The sequence below is a fragment of the Ciconia boyciana genome, chromosome 3, assembly GCF_034638445.1.
Source record: "Ciconia boyciana chromosome 3, ASM3463844v1, whole genome shotgun sequence".
NCBI classification, from domain to species: domain Eukaryota; kingdom Metazoa; phylum Chordata; class Aves; order Ciconiiformes; family Ciconiidae; genus Ciconia; species Ciconia boyciana.
In genome coordinates, this window is record NC_132936.1 from 73,291,054 (window position 1) to 73,304,401 (window position 13,348).

Here is a 13,348-nt window from a genome sequence, read left to right on the forward strand (position 1 = left end):
GGAGGTAGTTGTTTGGTCAGTTTATTCTGCGTCATTTGCTGGCCGTGATTAGTGAAGGGAAGAGCACCGTCCTTATGTCCTTCGTGTGGGTAGATGATCCGGTCACAGCTTTTATCCAGGTAGCACCAATAATTGCAGAGATGTGGTGAGAGAAGCTTCGGTGCAAGCATGCCGACAGTGACAGAAGATGGCTTGATGGATGAATAGTCACCCTGTATGTTCTGCTCTTGTCACACTTGTTGGGCTGAAGCAGCTCTGGGTATGCCTGCGTATGCTACCCGTCACCTTCATTTACTGGGTAGACCAGAAATGTAAATAATGCAGTTCTGGAGAAGCTTGAAGTAGCTTTCTGCTACTTCTGCACACTCATTTCAGAATTACCAGTTTCTCTTGACAATAAATATAAGTGAAATTGAAACCACTTTTCAGATTGCCTGCTTCCAACCACTGCCCCAACAGCTTTCAAAAAACAAGCCACTTCTCTGAATGTAAAAGCTCTCACTGAAATAGCAAATAACAGGAAAAGAGTAAGTCAGGCATCATCAGAACAGATGAGTGACAGAATTTTGTAAGGTGTGTCTGTGTATACACAGACACATACTCTAGGAAAGACAAAACTATTAAAAAAAGTTCAGAGTTCCCAGCTACTTTGCAAACAACACATTTCCTTAAATCACTTGCCGAAATTTGCTATACTTGTTAAGTTGCCATGGCATCTGAGCTCATCCAACAATATTCGTCAGATTTTTATCTGTGGCTCACAAACCACACTGAGCAAATTGAAAATCCCCGGTTACACCGTGCTTTATATCATTTCCTGTGAGATAAGTCCGAAGAACAAACTTACGCATACAGAGTGTCTGTGTACAGACAGGTTTCCATAGCTCATGAAGTAGGATGACACCTGTCTGACATAACGCCTGGAGAGTGACAAACATTGCATGGGACACTCCAGTGCTTTTATAAATAAGAGTGGACCAGAAAAATGCTTTAATGCTGAGAGAAGACTGGACAGTCTCTTCAGAGAGACGACAGCTGATCAGATAGTCTCTTTGCTGTGCACTAGGCAAATAACTGAGATTGCATGTTCTTCCTTAACGCTTGAATTTTGTTGTTTCTATTCTTCCCCCCACCTAAAGCTGATACCTGTTGGAAGAGGCTGGGAAGACAGGAGCACTGGGTTTGAAGGAATGTAAATGCCTGCTAAGATGGAACTGGCCAGTTCACTTTCTCGCAAGCCAGTGCTACCACGCTCCAGAAAAGTTTCTACAGCAGGGGTGGAAGTGCACCAGAGCAAGCTGGATTTTTTCTGCAAGCTGGGCTATGGTAAGCAGGACATCTGCAAAGTGCTGGAGAACCTGGGCCAAGAGGCCCTGGAGGATGATGTGCTGAAAGAGCTGATTCGGATGGGGAGCAAACCTCAAGCTCTGGAGAGCCAGGCTCAGCCTTCCCCGCTAAAACTTGTTGCCCGTGGCTCATGTAGCACTTCACTGGGGTCGAAGTGGCTTGGAGAAGACGAAAGTGATTCTTCTGATCATTTGAGACCCATTGTGATCGATGGCAGCAATGTTGCAATGAGGTAAGCTCTATTTCCTAAAAGGGCTCTCTCTTCCTCTGAAGCTTTTGAGTTTTAAAGCTGATGGCTTGAAGTGTGTTTTTTCTTCAGGTGAGAGGTGCATTGATGTATCTGATGTAGAATGTATGAACCACTGCTTATTCCTGCTCTATGGCTGAGGCACAGCTTCTAGGGACCTGCTGTCTCTATGCCCATAAATATGCACGCCAAATGCAATCACTGGCTCACTCTGCATTTTGACCTTTCATAAGCGACCAGCTAGCTAACCACTACTGTTGATGGCAGTATGATTCAGCATCTCTCTCTCTCCCTTTCAGTTCACCATTGATGTTTACATGCCTTTTCAAATGGGTACCTAGGATTTCTAAATCTATATGCTGAGATGTTTCCAGGAACAACTGGTGACCAGACAGACAGAACAGCCCAACTAACCTAAGAAGGAGAGGGAAAATAAAGACGGGTGGCTGTGGTTGCTAATAACATCACAGTTGTACTGGTTTGACTTGCAAGCAAACCCCAGCAATGTTCCCGGCTTGTATATTTTTGTTGGGTTTTGGTTTGGCTTCATTTTTATGGAAAAGTCAGCGAATTGGTAGTTGACTTGTACTGAATAGCCTAATTTCCTCCTTAATTAATTGTTTCTGGGAAATGTCATAGCAACCCATCCTGGCCAATTACATGTCCTAAGCAGTGCCCTGACACTGTGAAAGCACGCTTATTGATGGGGAGCCTGGCACGGCCATGTGGATGGGAAGTCCGAAGACAGTCATGGGTTGGCCTCTGTTTACCTGAGCAATACAAACGGCCAGAGGCCCCGGCAGTCGCGAGTCCAGGACGCACTGGCTATCCACCAGTATTCCCCGTTAACTTCTCTTCCCGCTCAGCATGGCCAAGCCCATCCTTGCAGGTTGGGACAGGGCGGAGGAGGGCTTCCTCCTTCGGTTAGCTCTGGTGTGAGGTGAGATGAGACCACCTACCCTCTGGTTAGAGGGCAAAGGGGACCAGCACATCCAGAGCAACTGGAGACTAAGCAAATGATGCCATCTTCTGGATAAAGGGAGAAATCCCAGCCGAAAACCAGGGGCTCCTCGGTCAGGGCAGCCAACGAGGAGTGAGAAACAGACAACAGAGCAAAATCGCTCAGCCTTGGCTGGGCCATGAGCTCGGTAGCCAGGTGTTGGCTTTCCTGCCCCCATTTGCATTTTCACCCTAGACTCTCCTTAGGGTGCCCTTCTTGCCTCTCTGCAAAAGGAATGAGCACCCGCTCAGGCAGAGCAGCTGACCTGAGCACCCACCCTTGCATCGTGTCGGGGACAATACTACCCCAACTGGCCATGTGCTTCCTTCTCCTGCCACAACCTTGTCCTCACCAATTTACCCGGGCTTTTTTAGAGCAGGCAGAGGTGGACAAGGCAGAGAACAGCATTGTTTCCAAGATGGCAGAAGACGCACCCCTGCCACTGAGCAGGAGGCCCAGAGTGGGTTGGTGGCTAATGAGATAGATAGTGCATGTTTTGAGCTGGAGTACTCTGGGAAAGCTCCGAGATCATCCCTGTGCCAGCCTGCTGTGCCAGCCTGCGTACAGGAGCTTGCTAGAAAGAGATTATTTAAAACAAATGTCATTGCAGGTATGTGCAGCAAGTGGCTTGAGCTAGCATGTTGTATTGCTTTCCTAGACCACATGCCCACCTAAATGGGTTTTCAAGAAGCCAGACGCGCTTCTGGCATGTAAAATTTAAATCCTTTTGTAGAATAATTTCCAAAATGTGAGTCCAAGAGATGTTTGCCTGCCTGATTATTGAAGGCTGGTGTTCTGCTGTGGCTTCCTCGTCTTTCACCTAAAAGGAATTAGAGGAATGTGAAGTACTATTGAGTTTCAGAAAGGAAAAGGTTTTACAGCTCTTCTCAGACATCCCCAACCTCTGTCTTGATAAAGACTACTTGGTTGGTGGAGAACACTATCATCAAGCTTGTCAGTTCAGTTTGACTGAACTGAAGCAGCCTGGAAGGAGCTGCTTTCCTCTCCTGGATGCCTTTCCAAAGCGGTGCTGAATGGCATTTACTTTGGCTAATGGGATGGGCTTGGTGAGTGCTTTCGGTATCCTCATTTCCATTTGTCTGGTTTGCTGCTGTCAAAGAAGGACTGTTTGCAGAAGTCAGGGAAAAGGGATGTAAGGTTTCCTTGCTGGGAAAACTTCATCACCATCAACACCAACAACCATAACAGTGGAGGAGAAGCAACAGTTTAGGGACGAAGCTGTCAAAAATTTGAAGCTTGGAGAGGCAGTTGCCTGTGTGGAGAAAAGCATCTTGAGCATTGGTGTTTCTGGAGCATTTCAGAATTGGCGTTGAGGGCCCTTTGCGGGCTGCAAGGTTATGAAAAGGATGTATATGCCCCAAGGCAATAAAGCGAGTGAGCGAGTTGGTGGTCTCCAATCATCAATCAGCCTGTCCGTAGAAACTGAATGGAAAATAACCTTGCCTTCAGCCAGTCTGTCTGTGGCCAGGCACTAGTCAAGGGCCTCAGTACATTTTGTTTTGATGTCATGAAAAACTTCGCCATCTGCCAGCCTGTCCATGGGAAGCGGGCAGGACGGTTTAGCAAGGCTAGTGGAAAAAAATAAATGGAGTTGTGTTAATATGGAAAGGGAACGGTCATACCCCTATTCACTGCACACCGAAGAGGCTATCATCTAGTCTAGTGCTTGCACTCACACCTAGTTCTTAAGCTATGATAGGTACAGAGGCCTTTTCCTAGGCCAGCGGAGTCCTGCGTCAGGCTCTCCCTTCTGCCAAAGCTGTGGCTGACGCTGTGTCACAAGCAGGTGGAGATGGGGCCATTTGCAGTTTGCAAAAGGAGTTGTTTTGACTAAACTTCATCTCAAAGGGGTTGGAATTGCACAATTTAGAAAGGAACCACTGCATGCTAATTACGGATTAATTGCCGGAGTCACAGCGAGGCCAAATTACTGCTTCAGTTTCTGAGAGATGGGCCCTGCTGGTCTGTGGCCCACGTGCAACGTACCCCGTTGCTGGCAGGAGGGAGGGAGATGGGCCTGAGTTACGACAGATCAGTTACGGTCCACGGGCTACGGGGCTGAGTGGGAAAGGTGGCTGACAGGAGCCAATCATCTGTTGTCAGGCAACACAAATTCACCGCTCAGGGAGAATGTGAAGTTTTAAAGCCCCTGCTCCGTTGCACAGCAGACGCTGGTGCTCAGCTGCGGTGACACTGCAGCGCACCATGCGTGCACATGCTATTTTAGATACACGTTCCCCAGGTTTGGCTGTAGCAACGTAGCAGCAACTGGATTAAGTGACAACGCTGAGAAACAATTCCAGGTGCCTCTTCTCACTCGTTCCACTTGTCCTTTCGGCCGAATCACTTGTGCTTGAGTGCTTTACCTTCTGCACTGGGGGTACAGCTAGAATTACTTTCCTAAAGCTGACAAGGTTATTTATATAAGTAGTCAATATTAAAGCAGGCTGTTGTTGAACTTTGAGTCACGGCATTAAAGGTGTACCTAGACTTCCTTTTAAAGGCAGTTACCTGAAAAAGTCACCTGCGCGTCCAATTCACGTGTCCAGGTGACTTTATACCTAACCTGGGTAGATCCTATCCTTTAAACCCAAACAAAACAGTTGCTCTGGAATGGAGATTAGATGTGTCGAGCACTTAGACCATTTATTATTGGTGTGGGGGTTTTTTTAAGACTTCCTACTGCCTGGGTAGCTATTAATAAACAACTGGGTTTCTTCCTCCAAACGACACTATTTTTCACTTGTGGTCACCATTTCAGCACTGAAATTTTTATTAGGTGTAAGATGGAGCTTTGATTATGAGGCTGATATAGGCAGAACCTTGGTAGACTTGAATTCCTGGGGGATGGTGGGGAGAGAGGCATTTAAGACTGCAGCATCACCCTCAACTGGGCCGTCGCTGCAGGTAGGTGTAGTGACCAAAAGAGTGATTTACAAGTACATTTTGCAGAGGCGAAAGCCTGAGTGAGACTGTGGTGATATTATCCAGAAAGCTCAAAGTACAAGGACGAGGTTTCTGGAGATACTACGAGGGCATTTATCCATTTTAGGACTTTGTGTAGAGTTTATTTTTGTTTCCTTGTGCAGAGGTGGTTAACAAATTACCTTCCTTTACACGTGCACTGCACTGTAGTCAAATTTTAGATATACTAAAATAGCTAAATATTAAAATATCTGTAGTCCAGCACAAGAATGACAAGCAGTAAGAACTTTCAATGGGGGGGGAGAAACTTAGGAAGGATATTACCCCTAGTTGCTTTTCTTGAGGTTGTTTTCTGTGTCTTGCTCTAAATATTGATAACTCTCCAGAACCCACCTTGCCTGCATCCTCTACAGTGCCTGTCCTAGGGCTTTCCTAGCTCTCTGTGCAATGAAGACAAAATCCACCAACTAGGGCAAGATAAAGATGGGCCTGAGGGGCCTGTGGCCATCTCCACTGAGGTCTTGTCCCTTTTTTGGTGTCCTGGGTTAGGTTCTATGTATTTCCCATCCTGCCTCTTACAGTATTCCTTCCCCCATAGTTTGACTCCTGTTTCCAAAAGAGGTCAGCAGTGGAATGACCTGCGATCATCACACTTGCAGCTGCCTCAGACTTTAAAATCCCTAATGTCACTGTTACCACAGAATGAAATTCCCACATTTATTTCTCATAGGAGAGCCTCGTGGATTTCTGCTTGGGCTGGAAGAAACTCTGACTCCTCAAACCATTATCAGACAAGGCATGTGAAGGGTCCGACACAGCCTAAGGTCTTGATGGTACTTTAGGACCCAAGTCCATCCCGATACAGGTGGAAGCAACAGGCTTGGGTAGCAGGCAGGTCATAGAAATGGGGGATAGGATACGTCTGTTTTTAAGTATCCAAACTGCTTCAGAGAACAAGTTCCTGGTTCCGCTGGAGGAGGTGTTTGGATCTGTCCAACCGGACACCCTGCCAGGTTGTTTTCTTGGAAACTGGTGAATGACACAAAAGCTGTTTGTTTTGCTCTTTCATTACTGGCTCAGTTAAAGAGAACTCTAAGCTTCTTGAAAGCTTTGACTCACCATCCTCCTCCTTTTTTTTTATAGTCACGGAAACAAAGAGGTATTCTCCTGCTGGGGGATCCAGCTGGCAGTGGATTGGTTTCGAGAAAGGGGGCACACGTACATCAAGGTTTTTGTTCCACTCTGGAGAAAGGAGCCCCCTCGACAAGACAGTCCAATTGCAGGTAGGTCACCATCCTAGGCATCGTTTGGCAACCATTAGGTGCAGGAGGCCGGGCGTGTGAAGAGTCCAGTACGGTTTTGCCCTGTAAAGACAAGAACAGTGCAAGTTGTGTATCAGGTTTCCATCACTTAAATTAGTCATTAATTTGTTGCCGCACGCTCCTGGCTAGCAGCTAAAACTGCATGCAAGGCTTTGTTACACTGCTTTGAGCCTTCTGCTTTAGAAGCACAAGTTGCTGCCAGCCAAGTTAAAGAAAAGAGTGAGTTTGTCAGCTCGCGACAAGTCTGCAGAGCTTTTAAGGACAGCCAGGAGACGACGACATCGATTCACGTTATCCACAGGCAGCAGTATCCAAAGCATTCCCTACTGCGTGACTATTATCTGTTAGCCTGTTACCCTGATACACGAGCTACATGGGTTCCTCTTCCAGGAGAAGGAAAGGCACCATCTGAAGTCTGTGGAGCACGGCAAGATTTAGTTTGTACGGAAATAGATCTGCCAGATTTGTGCCAGCAGCTTGGCATCTGCAGCTGCAGATGAGGCAGCTGGGGATCTGCCTTTCTGTGTAGCAGGAATGACAAGAAGCCAGAGCGTCCTCAAGGGCAGCAGCAGAATTTTGTTTGTTTGTTTATTTATTTTATCAGGCACATTTTATCTCCCAGTAACACTCATACCAGGGCTGGTTATGAGCCTTCTAGCATCTAGTGGGGTACAAAGGGAACTACAGGGGTTCAACGTATCTCTGGTGTAGAATTCAAGCCATCCTTCTATGGATAAGACATAAAAATTAAAAAAGGTATCTCAAATTTTAAGATTAGATGCTTTTGTAAAAGACCTCATTTTCAAGTTGCCAAATAACCACCAGATATCAGTGCATCTGAAAATCACACTGCTTTAAGTTCCCTGAAGTGCTGGAACACCTTTAGATTCATGTAGGTTTCTAGCACATGACTGAGAGTTGGTCATTATTAATTGATCCTTTTTTTATTTTTATTTTTCCCCCTTCTATTTCTGCCAACCACCCCACCAGATCAGCACATTCTTGAGGTGCTTGAAAAGCAATCGATCCTTGTGTACACCCCATCGCGGAAGGTGAAAGGCAAGAGGGTAGTTTGCTACGATGATCGCTATATAGTGAAAGTTGCTTATGAGAAAGACGGAGTAATTGTTTCCAACGACCATTACCGGGATCTCCAGAATGAAAACCCTGAGTGGAAATGGTTTATTGAGCAGCGACTACTCATGTACTCTTTTGTCAGTAACAGGTAAGAGACAGCTGTTGTTGACCAATCTTTAATTTAAACATTATGGGCCAAGTCAGCTCCAATATCAATGCACCTCCCACCGGTAGCAGCGGACGTGAGCCTTTTTCTGAAGGGAATTTACCGCAACTTCTCTTATCTCATTTCTTTCGTTCCTGCTCCCTCAGCTTGGGTCTTACACCTCCCAGTCACTCTTCAATGAACTTTTCTATTTGAAAGGCAACGTTAGTGACCATCTTTGCTTCTTTCCAATCCAAACTGGGATGTTAACCCAAGGCCTGGTATCTTTCCATTTCTATTTCATAGCAGGATAACAGAATTAAATCAGTGAGAGGAGGCTGGCTCTCTGGCAGTATTTTTAATTCCCCTACAAGGCAGAACAGCCCTTTTTCCTATGTTTTGCTAATCATAACTTTCTAGAAGAGGGACGAGAAGCTGGTCTCTCTGACCCCTTAGCTATCCCCATTGGGGAAGGTTTTCAACAAGGCACTCGCACCGTGCCTGTGAGGCTGAGCTATATGCTCCTCAGTCTGTATGCACTAACCTTGTCCAAGTTTCCTGCTAGCAGAGGTCTTTGTCAGCAGTCAGTCTGGCTGAGGGAATGCCCGGGGAGGCATCCAGTGGGCATGGACGAGTGCGAGCGGAGAAGCCGCCTCACACAGCAGCACTCTCCGTGGGTCAGGATGGAGACCTGGCCACCCACCACCAAAACTGGATGGAAGTGCTTGGTAGGGGTTTCGGTTTCCCTGTAACGTTGTTCACAGAAATGCAGTCGCTGAACATCAGCATCCTGTATTTCTCAAAGCTCCAGTCCATTATCTCCAACTACCACCAGGCTTCTTCCCTAGTTACTAACGGGTTACAAATATTTATATGATACTTTCCTTCCTATTTCGTAGGGATTGCCAGATCTTTTCAGAACCCTTCCCTCAGAAAGTCTAGCTGCTACTCTGAAGCTCGTTTGAATAGTTTCAGCAGGACCTTCTTGCACAGCTTTGGGAAACTCTCAAAAACCGCAGCCTGAAGTTGGAGCTTTCAGTCCCGTTATGCAGATGAGCAAATCCCTGGTGGTGTACGGGTGGGTGCAGATGAACAAATTCCCTTCCCCTCCCGCCCGCAACTCCCTTCATCTGACAGAGGGTTCTTCCACGGGTGGGTGCAGTGCAGATTCATTTGCAAACAAGCCCAGAGATGCTAATTAGTTTTCTTCCTGAAGCACCACATTCGCGTACTGGCATAGAAGAATAAACAGTTTTATCTGAGCATTTTTGCAGGCCTTGTAGCAGTAAGCCTTTACTGAAGCCTTGACAAAGGCTGGGCTTGTTTATCGCACCACGTGCAGGATCAGCTGTAGCTCTGAATTAACCGCTGACTTTTTAAACCTCATTCTCCTACAAGTATTTAGTAAGAGAAAAGCGAGTGTGCCGTGGAAGGGAGCTGCCGGTGAGGCTCTCTCTCAGTGCTGGGACCACAGAAGAGTTTGCTGCTGCTGCTGCTGCTGCTGCTGCTGCCGCTTCAAGAGAAAAAGGAAGCGACGCCGTAACGGCTGGGGCTGCTGGCCGGCCAAGCTGCCGTGTGTTCCCAGTTGTTTTAAGGTATCAGGGAAAAACAGCTACATGAAGCAGAAGTATTGGCTTGGCAGGCAGGAAGGCACCGCGTCTCGTAGCGCAGCCTGACTCCTGAAGGCCAGGCTACAAAAGGATCACGAGGATTTTCTGCCCTAAGCTTGTGCCACAAGCTGTGAGGCATTTTAGCTCCAAAAGCTCGAGGTAGTTTTGTTACCCCTGTGACTTTTTCCTTTTTCAGGTTTATGCCTCCTGATGATCCCTTAGGCCGGCATGGACCCACTCTTAGTAACTTCCTCAGCAAACAGCCAGCACTTCCTGAACCAAAATGGCAGCCTTGCCCCTACGGTGGGTTTCTCTCCGTGCTGTGAACTGCCACCCCTCTTCCTCCTGCCCCTTGCTTCCTAGCGGCACTTTCCTTTGGCTACGGGCAAGCGCCATTGCCACGTGCTGTCCTACTCGGTGCTTTGTGCGGTAGAGGTTTTGGCCAGGGTGATGCTTTTCTCCCCTCCTGCTTAAGTGGCTTCAGCCTCAGCAAAGGCAGTGGCTGTTTCTGGCTCCTCCATCCTCGCCTGCACGCAGCACCCAGACCAGGCACCGTGGCCATGCTGACCCCCCCCAGCCTGCACACACTTTTCACATTGCAGGGTGGACTTCCTTTACAGCACACGGGAAAGGCCATCCAAATGCTCTCCCCGCCAAAACCAGCTTTCCAGTAATGTGGAGGTTTCTCAGAGGTAAATCTCTATACCATTTTTTAAAGCAACCCTTTGTAGTAGCAGGTCTCCCAGCCTACCAAGTGCAGGAACCGGAACATAAATGAATCTCAGACACTTCCAAAATAGCAGAAACTTCCTTTCCCTGCTGCTTCACCCTGCTATTTAGGTCAGCAATATTTAAATCTGGGGTCAAAAGTACTGAATTGGAAAACAGCACTTCCCCTCTTCGCTGTTTGTCCTCACCCCACCCGTGCAAATGCACAGCACTGGGGAGAAGCGAGGAGTACGTTAATCGACATGGGTGCTAGCGACAACCTCCTGTCTGATTTTTGATTCTTTCAGGTAAAAAATGCACCTATGGCAACAAATGCAAATTTTACCACCCAGAGAGACCACATCAAGCTCAGCTCTCAGTTGCTGATGAGCTCAGGGCCAAAATAAAGGTCCCATTAAGCCTGGGGAAAGAGGAGGAGCAGCGCAATCGCTCGCCGTGCAGGACCCGGGGAGAGCCTGCACCGCCAGACGCCTGCACAGAAACGCTGCGAGAAGCCAGCGGCTGCGCAGGGGCTTCCTGCTACCCAGGGTGGCCCCGGGGAAGCTGTCGTGAGCAGCCGTCCGGCACCTGGGCTGGCAGCCGCGGTGCTGACCTGGGGCTGGACCAGCGGTTGCTACAGCCAGAGCCGCTGGGAGACCAGCCGCTCCTGGAGGACATGTCAGCGCTGTCCATCAGTGCCAACACGTACGGTTACCATCGGTCCATACGTACCTCTCAGGACAGAGAGGTGACGGACAGCCCTCATCACGGCGGTGACCTCGGGCACAACCCGTACTCGCTTCATCACCCCCACAGCTCGGACCGCACCTGCCCACCGGGATGCCCTTTCCAGCAAATGGCGCTCCCGCCTGCGCGGGCCGGGATGTGCCCAGACCCCAGCTGGCCTCCAGAGTGCTGCAGCGTGCACGGGCCGGGTCAGAGGAGCCGCTACGTCCCTGATGGTGCTCAGCACAAACAGGTCCTGGAGGCTCAGCACCATGTTTTACCGCAGGCTGCAGCTCTTCCCCCTGCCCCGCTTCGCTTGTACAGTGAGCATCAGCTGCAGCAGCAGCACTGTTTCCCCAGACAGCCCCCACGGCAGCCCTTTCTGTTAGACTCCAGCAATGGGTTGGGCTTCTTCCAGAAAGCCCATGCTTACCCTGATGCCTCTTATGGTGACCACTGGCCCACCCCAGCTGCAAGGCCACCTTCTGCCCAGCAAGCAAACATACACAGGGAGCTGTGCTCCCTTTTCCCTTACGGCGAGGTGAACCACGTCATGGCTTTGTACCCCGATATCAAGGATATTGCTAGCTTGACTTTACTGATTCAAAGACACAGAAACTTGTGAAGCCTCTAGTCAAACCTTTCCCAACAAGCACAAGTCCTGGGGCACAAAGCTGAGGCTTAATGAAGTGTTATTAAAGGGCCTTATGGCAAGGGTTATAGCTGTTCCAGGAACACAAGTCTGAGCATCAACCAGCTGTGTTGCATGGGGCGTCAGGTCAAGGCAAAGGCTGCCGTTCACTGCAGAGGGCTCTCATTCACCTCCCATGGAAGTGAAGGGGAGGGCTCAGGGTAACTGGGCGTCAGCATTTGAACCTCACTGGTGACTGGTTTCAAGATGGCATAGATCTTCATTAATGCCTTGAAACACTAGACGTGTTTTTAAAGTCTTAACCTCCCGTTCAACTACCGTAAAAGAACCATGCTCCATGGGTCCTAGTAACAGGCTCCATAGACCCTCCCCCCCCCCGTGACTACTTGCTCAGCTAGCACATAAAAGTAATTTGCCCTATTCACCTGACCTCTGCTCTCTGCTAGAAGGCATCTTCGGGGCCATATTATTGCCTTCTAGCTTTCAAAGACACATCTCGTGTTTATAAACCAATGCTGTGAACCCACAGAATCACTAGCAGAGGTGGTAGAGATACTCCAGAGGACTTGAAGATAGCAGCAGGTACATTTCTCAGGGATCATGCACAATGTAAGTCAAATGAGGGACATCATCTTCAATATAAGTCCTGATGTGGACTGAGGGTTTGGGGTTGTTTCTTCGTTTTTGAACTAACACAGATGATACCAAGGCAGGGGGGGAAGCTTTAAAGTGTCTCTGTTTGTTGTATCAAAGAACAAAACTATTGTTGACTTAACCCTTAATTACCAAATGTGGTCCCATAATGCAATTATACAGCTGATTTATGATTACAAACATCTAAACTGTGTTCTGTTGGGACATGTTTGATGTTCAGTAAGCTGTCAAGCTGCTAATCTCTGCATTATTCCACTGAATTCTTCAGGTTATAATTCAAATATTAAGGTTGATCCTGAAAGTTTTTGGCATTATACCGAAGTTTAAGTATGTCAATATGACATGTTTTAAAAATGCTTTCACACATTATAAAATGGTCATCTAGAGCACTTTATGCTCTGAATAATGTCGGGGGCTTTTTTTGTGTTTTTTGGTTTTTTTCCATTCCTCTTAGCACTGATGCTTCATCAAGTCCAACACGCAGTATCTGTTAGGTTCTTCTCTGAAGTGCAATTGATTATGTTGGTCCCAGGCAGGAATTAAACATGGCCTTTACTGACAACTCTGAATTCTCCTGCCTTCAAAAAAGGTGACTAAGGAGTAGTAATTTACCTTTAGTGACATTATCACATGATGCATTTTTGAAAGTGGTAATAGTTGGACCTGTTTCCCTCTGGAAACTGCCAGCAGGGTTTTTTTGGTGGTGGTGGTTAAAGAGTCTTTGGGAAATAAGTATCCCGTATCAGTTCAATCCCTTATGGCCATGTGGTTGGCTCTGAGAAATTCTGATTTGGAGTTTGGAGGTATGATTTATTTTCACAGAACATGATAGTTTTTTCCATATGTGATGAATTTTCCACTAATTATAGGCATAATATATATTATTATAACTGGATCACCAGAATGGCTTATAA

General features: G+C 47.6%; 1 protein-coding gene across 1 annotated transcript; it reads left to right on the forward strand.

Moving 5' to 3' along the window:
• The first annotated feature begins 1,196 nt into the window (after positions 1–1,196).
• Positions 1,197–11,787, forward strand: ZC3H12D (zinc finger CCCH-type containing 12D). The gene is made up of 5 exons (XM_072857950.1): positions 1,197–1,579; positions 6,684–6,823; positions 7,853–8,087; positions 9,891–9,997; positions 10,711–11,787. The coding sequence occupies exons 1-5, from the start codon at positions 1,197–1,199 to the stop codon at positions 11,751–11,753; spliced, it is 1,908 nt and encodes a 635-aa protein (XP_072714051.1). The 3' UTR covers positions 11,754–11,787.
• The last annotated feature ends 1,561 nt before the right edge of the window (positions 11,788–13,348 follow it).